Source organism: Lates calcarifer, linkage group LG17 (genome assembly GCF_001640805.2).
Source record: "Lates calcarifer isolate ASB-BC8 linkage group LG17, TLL_Latcal_v3, whole genome shotgun sequence".
Classification (NCBI taxonomy): Eukaryota; Metazoa; Chordata; class Actinopteri; family Centropomidae; genus Lates; species Lates calcarifer.
Window position 1 is genome coordinate 6052684 of NC_066849.1, and position 11999 is coordinate 6064682.

An 11999-nucleotide genomic window follows, 5' to 3' on the forward strand; every position below is an offset into this window, starting at 1 on the left:
TGTTAACATGCTAACGTTTGCTAGGTAACACTTAACACAAAGTACAGCTGAGACTGACGGGAATGTCTTTTGTTTTGCAGGTATATGGTCATAAACCAAAGTAAATAAAAACATTTGAAGTGATAATGGTGCTAGAAGGAGGGGAATCACTAGAGTGATAAATCACTCTGAGGGGAACATGAACATGAGTGCCAAATTTCCTGGCAAACCATCCAAAGAGGGAGCCCTTGTGTCTCGTTTTATGGTTCATCCTCTCACTCTTTAAATTAACTCCTTAGGAAGCAGCGAGGGAATAAAAACAAACAATCTGGTTAGTTAGGTGATAGTCATTTTATTGAACAGAAGAAAAAAACTCAAAATGAGTGCGTTAGACTGTGGTTCTTCATATTAAAGCATCGAAGCTCATCACTAATAAAGTGCACTTTCAGTTTACAGCCAAACAGAGGCTCCGATTCATTTCCTCCTTCTCTCCCACAAGCTCTGTCACATCCCATCTGGTGCAGGGCTCTCTGCACCTGAGCTTTCCTCGGTAGAACACTATCACAGTAGGATATATAAGACCAAGTGCAATGACTGAGCATCTCAGTGCGGGCATGTGCATAAGTGTTCATGGAAGATCAGCGCATGAAAAGTCTCCTTCTCACCTGAGTCTAAAATATCTCAGGCTATTCGTGCTACTGTTTTCTACCCTGATTCAGTTTAAACCAGTAATAGCAATAATATCACAGATGGTGACCTCTGCACAATTCTGATTGATTATGTAATCGAGTGATTGTAAAATAGCACAGTATTTCTTAGCAGGGTTTCATTAATGGTCAGTGTTAAGCTAAAATCTTTACCATGAGTGTGTTTACATTTTAAGATCTGCACTTTAAAAAAATATTTTTCCTATTTCCAGAAGTGTTTTTCTACATAATATATATGTACAGTTGTATCTTTACAAAGAAAATAATGTTCTGTTAAAGACTGTTGTAAGGTCAGTATCGACTCCAGTTTGGCACGTATTCCTCATGACTTCACTCGGTAACAGACTAAATGGAGAAGACAGCAGAAACAAGCGCTCAGAGGTTCACTGTTTACACTTTACAATCTGCATCTCTTGTACAGATACTGACACTAAGCTAACAAATTAATCCTATTCCTACCTCTCACTTAGATGCATTTGAAATGGTAATGTCCTCTGATGTGCAACAAATAGGAATGTCCTTCACATGAAAACAGGATCTTTGATGTCACACTATTCTACAGAGCATGGCAACAAACCCTGGAGAAAACATCTACAGTACAGGGATATTGTATTAATTAACAACGCAGCTTGATATTTCACCTCTATGGGGTTTAGGATTCCAATGTGCTACGTATGACACGCACAATTTACGTAATCAAAGTCAGAGACAAAGAGGAAACTACTACGCTGTAGTTAAACATAAGAATGAAGAAGAATAAGACAATGATGTGAGGTTATAAAAAAGAAGGATGAAACATTGTAGCTAACATACCAGCAGGTAGTGTGCATTGCACGTGGTGAATGGGGGTGGGGGGCATTTACTTTGATATCACGAGCATTCAAACACACAGCACTGGGAAAAGATCAGTCAAAAACAAACACATCTACTATTAACATTTAAACATCTGGTATATTAGTCTCACTGGGAAAATTGCACATTGGATAACTTCACCTCTTATTGCACTATTTCACTTTTCCATGTCAATCAAAAGATTAGGCAGTTGAGGGTTGTGTCTCACTTGCATCATGTTAATCTGTCTTACATTTTTATCTAACATGCAAACTACAAAATTAACCTGGTAAAACCAAATTTTTCTTTAGCTGTCCTATGAAGTTGTGTATTACATACACCGTGTCCTTCACACTGAGCACTTTGACATCAGTCTTGACATACAAAGCTGTCAAAAGAGCCATGTTATACAAGCAATTTCATCATCTATCAGTCAGTATTACAAAGTACAGTAATAAATATGTTAAGTTCAATAAATAGGGGCTTTCTATCAGAATATAAAATTATAAAGATTCAGCTGATTTGAATGGAAAACTGCAGGGTTTCCTTTCATGTGTAGTGTTAGAGCACATGGCTCAAAAGGATTAAGTGTTGGATCATATCTGGTTAGACTAACATTAGATGTCACACTGACAGACACAAAGCGATTCTCTATGGGCAAAACAACCTGTGCACTGTCAACAAGTTACTCAGATTAGGTAGTTTTAAACTTGGGAGTTCTATAATTAATGCTCAGATATTGCTTCAAAATGTCTCTATGCTTATTATAGTGTTTGTCTCAAACTTCATTTACTTCTCATGCATCCACCAGGGATATGAAAACATCAAAAGGACTAAGACAGTGACTGGGAAAACAGCCCTAATGAAAGGAATTATGAGGGGGGAGAAGACTGTATATACATATAACTGATATAGTACAATTTCTGACAGTTGTCTGTATGTGCACCAGACCCTTCACCTCATCATGCTCCCAGCAGAGAATCGCCTCGGCAGGCTTCTCCCACCAGTCTACCCCAAGCATGTGTGGCTCAGTGTGGATGTAGACTCCTTTATGTTTCTGTCATGCTGTTGAGCATTTTTGCTTTTGTTTTAAAGTGCAGTCCAGATGCAGGTGACTAAAAGACAAGAAGCAAATTACAGAGAAAGAGAGAGAGATGAAGCACAGGTAAAACCCAGAGGCTGACATAATGGGACTGGCAGAGGATTGGCACATACGTCAGAGAGGTCTGACATGGAGGAGGAGAGCAAGTTGGGATGGAGATGGCAGGAGTCTGGGGTCTGTTAGGCTGAAGGTTTAAAAAAAAGTTTTCTTCCTATTCGGTCTCTTCCTCTGATGATGATCAGGCTCCAGTCACTCCCTGGACTGGTAGAAGAGAATGTATCCCGACTCAGAGTTCTTGGAGATGTCTGAGGTAAGCCCATAAAACTCCTCGATGGCCTGGGCGTCAATTTTCTGCACAACAGGAGTGAAACGTTGTTTACTGACAATACAATAGTGAAACGTACAAACAGATGAGTCAAGGAACATCAGGCAGACATTAACAGGCTGAGACAGAGGGTGACGCACCTCCACAATGTCATCATCAAACAGCAGCCAGAAGCCATGACTCTTCACTATGGTGATGTAATGACCTCGATTCGGGCCGCTGAGAAAGAGACAAAAAGTGTTGCAGATGTTGCAGTCTTAAAATTCCCACAGTGTACAACATCTGTCTGTCTACAGCATAAACACACCATTGGTGCTGATTATTAAAAATATTACAAGATAATCTTTTTTTATCATTCTTTTGTGATGCAAAAGTAAAATATATCCTGTCTGAATGTCTGGGGCACACATTTCATGTCTGTCCAGGCAATCTGCTTCACAGCAGCTGTGACTCTGAAGAGGAGAACTAATCCATCTCATAACTGAGTACTAGCCAAGCTGCTTAGCATTTACTGTAAACTGCTGTTTAGGTTAACTGCTGTTTAAGATGAAACTATTCTCAAAATACTTCCCGACTAATGACTAAAACCTTTTCTCTATTGCCAAAATCTGCAGAGGGCACGTCAGTGATTTGGAGTTGCACTTCCATAAAAGTTGGGAGACTCAGAAATGAAGCAGCAGAGGCTGAGATAACTTGACTGGGTCAAACTCCAAAAACAATGGATCCGACAAATTACAACAATTACAACGAATCAGGTATAATATGAAGTGAGATCAAAATGGAGCACAGTGAGTAGTTGTTGTGAGTAGTATTCTGTGCTGTGCTGCACAATCAACACAGGTGTGCAGTTTTGATTTCACTGGGGAGTAAAAGTGTGTCGAAGTCTGGAAGGATCTTAATCAACAGGCCTGGGATGACCCAACCTTCATGTCATGGGACATCAAAGGTGACCATGACCTGAAGACCAAACAGCAGTCTTTGTGATGGAAGAGTTTACAAGACTGAAGAAGGCATGTCACACTTGTCTTTTTCTTCATCATTCACAGGGTTGTGCGTCATGAATTCACCCCCTAGTGTCAGACTGGCAAGTACTCCTTCACTGTTCTGAGGCATCTGAGGGAGGACATTTGACCTGAACTGTGATGGCAAATGGATGTTCCATCATGACAGTGTCCCCACTCACAACACCTTTTTATGTGCATGTTTTCTAGCCGCATAAACACAATTGTTGCACCTGCTGTACTCGCCACATTTGGCTGCTTGCTACCTCTTCTCTCTTCCCTGAAATAAAATCTAAGCTGAAGGGTCACCACAGTGGAGGAGTCCAGCGTGAGTTGCAGATGGTGCTTGACTTGAATACAGGACAAGACTTCCAGGGAGTGTTCTGAGCACGGTGGTAGTGGCGTATTGCTGCAGAGGCGGGTGGGGGGCTGACTTTGAAGTGTGAGGGAGCTGAATTTAAATCAGGTCACCTCATATGATACACTTTTGCCTTCCGACACAGTTGGACAAAATGTCACACAGACTAGTTCTTTTCTAGAATAACCTGAGCCTTAGACCCCCCACTGCCTCCTAAATGCCCACTTATGTAATGCTATAGGTATACTGAACTTCATGCATAAAATTGGTGGAGTAGCCCTTTAATTTGGGCTGGTAATCAATATACTGTACCTGCCACAGTGAACCACCACAGCAACTAGATCATACATGCGATCCAGGTTGACTGCATCCCCAGACGTGTTGAACAGACGGAGTTCTAGGGGGAAAACCACTCTGTAGGACAGCTTGGTGTAGCGGTGCAGCTGCTCCATGTACTTAAACCTCTTCAGGTGTAGTGCCAGGATCATAGGAAGCTTCTTCACACGCATCCTGCAGAGAAGTGCACAAGCTCAGTGTGTTTCTGACACATTACAGTGGTGATGCGAGCTCAGCGCTTTTACTGACCGTTTCTGTGCTTCCTGCTTGCTGCAGCACGTCTCACAGTAGTATTTGTACTCACTGCACAAAGTCTCTGTGTTACTGAAGTCCCTAGAGGGAAGAATGTGCCACAGGAGGCTTGGTTATTCACTTTCACGTAGACCAAAGGGAATATGTCCCTGTGCCTTTTATCTGGGACTGAATATATAATAAATTGCTATTACCTGAGACAGTGTGTTATTGATGTGTTCTGCTCCACATCCACAGAAAGATCCAGAAAATCCTCATCTTTGCTGCTCACCTGTCAATGAGAGAAAGGGACACGGAGGAAACTACGTTGTCATTTTCTGCAACTGAGTCAGTGAGGATAAGCCTGCCTTGCTGTAACAGAGCATCCACCCACCCACCCACACCTATACACACACAGCCTGTCTTTGAAATGCTTATTATGCTATGTAGCTTTTGTCTCTGAACAGTGCAGCGCCTTGGGTGTTTGCAGGGGTTGTTCAGGGCAACCCATCCCGCTACTCGCTCTCAAAATTGTGAGGACAAAGCCTCCGGCAGCCCTGACGTAAAGTGGGTGGTCAGAGCCCGCCAGGCGTGCTCACTAAATCTGTTTTTTTTTTTTTTTTTTTTTTTTTTTGCATCACTCAGTATCTTTGCAAAGGGCTAATCCCTTTTTCAGACTTATTCAGGGACGATCTCTTATTCAGGGGTGACACAAGGACTGGCAGGACTGTAGACAGATAACGACATAAAATATACTGCCCCTCTAACAGGACTCCACAGGCAAATAAAGCAGACACACACACACACACACCGTTTCACAGTTGAGGCAGCGCGTCTCATTGGTCAGTGTGCCTTGGAAGATATCGTGAACCCATGTGGGCTCGGTCTTGTTCTCTGTCTCGGTCTCTGTAGTGACAGCAGTGCCATTGTTCTTGAGGCGTCCGTTCTGCTTCTCCTGCTTCTTCTCCTCCTGCAGGATGTCAGCCACAGTGTTCAGCAGGTAGTTGAGGAATTCGTGGGCATCCTGTTGCATGTAGTTGTCGAACAGATCTGGAGGGAAATGCAGAGACAACGTAAAGGGAGATGACTCACGAAGGGGGAGTTTCCTGGCCTCTGATCTTGATTCCTGCCCATTCTTAATCTAATATTCATATTGTACATGATAATTCTGCATCAAACACACTTGTGTAGCAGGGATGATGTATTTTTGTAGGCCAGGCCAGGGGTTAGCATCACCCTGGTTCCCTCAACAAAACAGACAATGGAAAGAAGCTAATATTAGGCTATTAACGAATTACACCACTGTCATGATGTTAGCGTCACCACCGCCAAGCTTCCAACTTGTAATTTGATTTAGCACATTTACCTTTCTACAAAAGCAAGTTGGAATGTTGGAAACAAATGCTGTAAATGTGGACTAGTGAACCTTTGTACTATCTTTTAACTACTTGTTAGCAACCGCCTTCTTAAAGACGTGTAAAGGTATTTACTGATGTATTTTATGTCATAGAATTTATCTTCCGAGCTCACTCTGAAGGCATCAAACCACAAACCCATTCAAACAACCTAAGGTGACTGAAAGTTAGACAAGAAGATCGATACTCTATCGCATCTGTTTGCTAAGAACCCAGCTACTGAGCTGTAGAGGTGCTGGGAGGTGGATTTAGCTACATTTGGACAGAGCTGGACTGGCTGTTTCCCCGTTTCTAGACTTTGTGTTAAGCTAAACTACTTAGCTGCTGGCTATACATACAGCACATCGTTTAATGATTTCATATATTATTCTGTACAGTGTCCAATAGTATTTTGTATAATATCTGTGTGGAGAAAAGTGACACTGTAGATGGCTAACAGTCCTTTTTCACTGACAAACAGGTGTTAGTAGTAACATTAATGAATGCTGGCTCATTGGCAAACTGAGAGCCAGAATTCCCGTTAGTTACACCTGTACTTTTCCTAATATGAGAATTTTAGTCTTGAGAGATGCAAATAACATCAACAGGGTACACGGATGATATCAGCATCCAAACACGTTCCTGTTTTGACAGATCTGTACGTGAAAGGTGAAAACTGAGAAGCGAGAGACCGAGGGGGGAGAAAGAGAGAGCACAAGGGGGGAAAAAAAAGAAAGAAAAAGAGTCCAGAGAGGAGGCAGCTGACCAAAGCTGGGTCCCAACAGAGATTGCATTGTTCATTCACATAAAGAGCTTCCTCAATATGGACAGCAGAGAACAGTCAGCCTCTCTGTCAGCTCTACTCTGAATGACCTTACCACCAACATGCACCTGTCCTTCACCTCAAATATTCAGACCACATTAAAGCCGACACAGCTACCGAAACACAACATGGAACCACAACTCTCTACTCTGTGATTGTTTGTGAACATGTGTGTGGAGTAGTGCGCTTAATAGGCTCTCTGGCAAAAACAAGAACAGTAAAAAGAAACAGATGTTTTGATTTGAGCCACTCCTCAGCATGCTCATTGTCAGACACCAAACCACACACACACACAAAAAAACATTTTTAATGGCACACAATTTAAGTTGTAATAGCAAGAAGAACACAGGTGTAGCTAATAATAAATTTGACTTGGCTCTGTTCCATTCAAATATCCAGCACATACAATACCAGGACACTGAAACCAGCACGCCTTAATGTCAAAACATTTGCGATCCTCAGCAGTGATTTAGTATTGTTAGTATCCCTTGTTTAAATCTCTCCTTAAAACAGACTTCTATCTTATGGCTTTTTCCTAAGTGATGATGATTTGTTGGAGGAGTTTTAATTATTATTTCATCTCACTTTTACTGTGAAGCACTGCATGTGTTCAGTTTTCATCATGTTGTCACTCTGTGCTACCCCGGGAGTATCTTGTCAATGAATTCATCTAACAGCTGAGTGAGGCGTGATGTCGACGAAAGGCTGAAACATCTATCAAGCGCGCAGAGTCACAAATTCATAGTTGCTTGGATTAACAAAATATTTCATCTCAAGACAAGAGTCGTTGTTTATCTGGCATAGAGCTCATACAGTCATGTTCCCACGTTCCTGTGTTCCCCAGTTCAACATTCTGTTAACACAATTTCACCCTCCCTATTTAATCAGGTCAAATTTGACTTGTTTCAAGTTAAAATATTTTATGAATATTATCCAGTTTTTTATTGGGGCAAGGCTTCAAAACAGCTATATAACACAGCAACCCTAACTCTAACCCATTTGTTAAGTTCCCTCAAATTTAGGCTTATTATACTGAGAGCCATACAGCAGTGCTGGAGAACAGGAAACTCCTTTGATGGCTTATCACAATAGCTCATGTCACATTAAGCAAATACAGAGCTGGTGAGCAACTTTTTCAGGTTCCCATTATGTGTCATTCCTGAGGAACACAGGAATGACTAAGAAAGTGCTGTGCTTCAGAAGACTCTTAAATATAGGGTTTTTGGACATGGACTCTCACCGTTCTCTTTCCGTAGGCGGGAGATGAACTTCTTGGGCGGGATGACGCCCACTTTCTTCTTCTGTGTGGCAATGGAGTGGAAGAGGTCAGCCAGGCATGTGAGCAGGTTCTCCTTCTTCTTCTGCTGGGCTTTGTAGGCCAGCACGTTCTCCCGGAAAGGCCGGCAGAAGTAGAGAGCCTGGAGCACTGAGTTACAGTAACATGTGTTTCCAAACTGAGGAAAGACAGGTACACAAACACAGAGGAGGACAAGAGGGGGGTTCAGTTCATTAGTCAGTTAGCTGCGTGAAAAATACCAGTTCTCTCTTTTGTTTTTTTTTTCATTTGGCAGACATTGCATCTTGAGAAACTTGAGTGTTTGTGTAAATGCCATATTAAGGAAACAGAACATCCCTAGATTACCCAACAGACTAACAAATACTGTTAACTTCAATACCATCTGTCCAGTACAAGACATGACTCACCAGGGTCCCGTGGCAGTTTGTTTTGAAAAATGACACCAGTGTTTTTTGGCAATGATCTTTGTTTATGTATGAGAGGATTTAGTGATACTCACGTTGACCAATCCAAAGTAGTGTTCATTGATTGGAAATTGCTCCGGGCCGATGTCTTTCTCCAGAGCAGAGGCATTGGTGCCCTGAACAAAACAGGAAAACATGAACATTTAGTTGTTGTTATCATCACCAAGATCTCATGTAACCCAGTTTGCATATTTGCATTTATGGAGAGTCACAAGTCTGAGATGAAATCCTAATTTGTTTAGTCTGTGAGTATACAGCCAAATTAATATGGAAATTTTGGACAGTCAGCTAGTGCCAACAGCCCACTGAAGCCACTTTCTAATGCAGTATAATTGATAAAAATGATCCTTTCTGTCCAATAAATACTGCTCATCTTGTTTCCTTTGGTTTCTAGAAAAAGAAAACTTCCTGTCAAAGTAGAGAAAGGATATGGTCTAAGTAGGTAGACCCATGTCAAAAGTCAGGAGTGTTTTGCGCCTGATTGCTGTGACAGACCACTTATCTCTTGTCAGAGCCTTTTCACTTGTCAGAGCTCAAAGCTTTTCCAAATGAACCACAGCTTTGTTGAGCGAACACAGGAGACAATTTAGTTTGGGGAAGGCTTTGACTTTCAATGATAAGTCATTTCCCTCTGTCAAAGCAGACTGTGAATACCTCTTTGTCTGATTTACCGCTTCCAGTCTGAGATGCTGTGGCATATACGCAGGCACAAGTCCACAGACTGTACACATACAAACAGATTCTTTTCTCATGGGAAACCTTATAATGCAAGCATTGGCCTTTAATCTACCAAACTGGACAGGAAATTTAGAGCAAAGACAGGAAAAGTGTGTCAGTAGCCCATGAAAATCCACACAGAACATCTGTGTGAGAAGATGGAAGTATCCACCCAACCGCAAATGACACCTGATGCCACATTTCGACATTTGAGCTCCTCATTATAAACAGCAGGCAGCGACATCATTTATTTAAAAGGAAAAAATACTTTATTCTCAAAGAAAACGAGGAAGATCAGGACAATCTGAACTATGACAGGTACACCAACAGAGCAGAGGAAGCTATGAAGAGTCATGACACCCACACACTGTCGTCACTCGCTATGGATAATTGTTGTCTGCATTTGGAGACTTCAGCCCTGCCTTTTGTATAAAGTTCATGTTTTTCTTTTGTTTTTTGTGTGAAAGCCCTGTACAACAGTTCTTTGGATTAAACATCAGTTTGATTATTCTATATGAATTTGCATCCATTTGTCATATTGTGATATATCAATATTGGAAATGTGTTGCAACAGTTACTTTACTAATTGCCAGAAAATCAATCAGCAACTGATTACTAGTTTGCGTCTTTTTAAATACAAAAATACAACAGAGCAAAACCCCCTCACAGCCTCTTAAAGTGAATATCTGGATATGTTTCAGTCTACTATGACAGTAAACTGAACATCTTTGGGCTTTGGACCAAAGAATCAAAATGAAGACATCAGCTTGAGCTCTATGAAGCTGTGGGAAATTTTTCAAGGGAAGAAACAAACAAATGCTTGTTAGTTCCAGCTTCTCAAATGTAAAAAGCTTTTCTTTTCCATGTATGATGGCTGAATATCTTTGGATACTGGACTGCTGGTTGAATAAAACAGGCAACATCTAAACACATCACTCTGGGCTCTATGAGTATTATTCAGGGCATTTTTCACTATTTTCTGACATTTTTATAAACACTGTAATTAACTGACTGATTGAGAATTAATCATTCATTTCAAGATTGTGATTTCAACTGTATTGCCCGGCCCTGTGGTAGACTGGAGAAGCTTACTGTACAGTGAATGTCACAAAGCCTTTCAGGACTGTCTGTATTAACCATTTAGACACCCTGAATCAATTCAAACTGCCTTGACTGAGTTCTGCTGCAAAACCCGTGACATACACATGCAGCTTGTTCTGCAGTGATACAGTGTAATAACTCAGTGCCATTCATGCTCTCCAGCAGCACTGACACTGACAGACTGCAGGCTCTTGACATCAGTATCCCTTCTATATAAAGGAAAGGCCAATGGCATTAAGCAGAGTCATTTAAGTCTGTTCCTACTCACTCCTCACTGGCCCCTGAACACAACTTAAACACAGATTAGTGCAGATCCCTGCTCTCTGATACCAGAATGCAACCAAGTCCTCTGCAGCCACATTATGCAATCACAACAAGCTGTCAGAGGCAGAGCGCTGCCTCATTCACCTGTCAATCATCAGTGACAGCTACACAAATTGCTCATTGTGTCGTTTTTGTGGGCTGCAACACACAATGTCAAGGCTCCCAGGAGGGAGCTGAGTGTCCTAAATCCTAAAGGTAGCAGTCACCACACAGTGATATTTACTGAGCATCCTTGTTAAAAGGAGCCTGTACCCTGCACAGTGTGTCTGTGAGGAGGAGGGAGGGGGGAGGCGACTCACCCATGTACATCCTCACACACCAGGTTCAACACAGAGGCTGCAGGCAGATCGATAGCAACGCGCGCGCACACACACACACACACACACACACACACACACACACACACAACCAGCGGCTTACTCACCATATTACAAATGGAGGCGATGTTTCTGACAGTCATTTAGTTTACAGTGTCCCCCTCACCGCCATCTTTATAAAATAAACATGATTTCAGAGCAAGGCGACGCTGAGAAATGAAGTTAATTCGCAGCCGCGGCTGGAGGCCAGACTGCAACCCCAGGCGTCAGAAAGCAGGCGGAGACACACGGAGGAGCACCATGCAGCCAGCACGGAGCTGAGGGTCACACCGCACTCACTGTCGACACGGCTTCATCCTCACGCACATTTCAAAGACACCGCAGCAGGAAACCACCAATGCATGAGTGGACGGTGGCCAGGCGAAGTTGCAGGCAGCAGGTTGTTAGCAACGACCAGGAAACAAGCGTGATGTGCGAGGAAGCACAGTGGTTCCGCCCACCGGAGGGAAATCCCGGAGCTGATTGGTTCAGATTGTCTTTGTGTGATTGACAGGATTACAGGTCCATACATAAACCTCCACTGCAAAGCTTAGCTGAGCTGCAACCAATCATCAGCAACTGATTGAAGCAAAGGCTTTAGGGAAATGTAGTTCTTATTCGAGACGCATTTAAAGAGATGTAGGCTTAATGTA

The 11999-nt window shown here is 42.3% G+C and overlaps 1 protein-coding gene across 2 annotated transcripts; it reads right to left on the reverse strand.

Moving 5' to 3' along the window:
- Positions 1-315: 315 nt before the first annotated feature.
- On the reverse strand, positions 316-11795 carry LOC108878885 (ubiquitin carboxyl-terminal hydrolase 46). Of its 2 annotated transcripts, XR_001960266.2 has the most exons (10): positions 11415-11795; positions 8884-8964; positions 8328-8541; positions 5682-5920; positions 5086-5162; positions 4889-4972; positions 4616-4813; positions 3085-3163; positions 2733-2970; positions 316-2632 (listed from the first exon to the last, which is right to left on the reverse strand). XR_001960266.2 is itself a non-coding variant. In XM_018669884.2 (9 exons), exons 1-9 carry the CDS (start codon positions 11448-11450, stop codon positions 2869-2871), a joined length of 1110 nt encoding a protein of 369 aa, XP_018525400.1. In that variant the 5' UTR covers positions 11451-11795; the 3' UTR covers positions 316-2868. The 2 variants fall into 2 exon arrangements, 1 of the variants encoding a protein (XP_018525400.1); XM_018669884.2 differs by having other exon boundaries at positions 316-2970.
- Between the last annotated feature and the right edge of the window lie 204 nt (positions 11796-11999).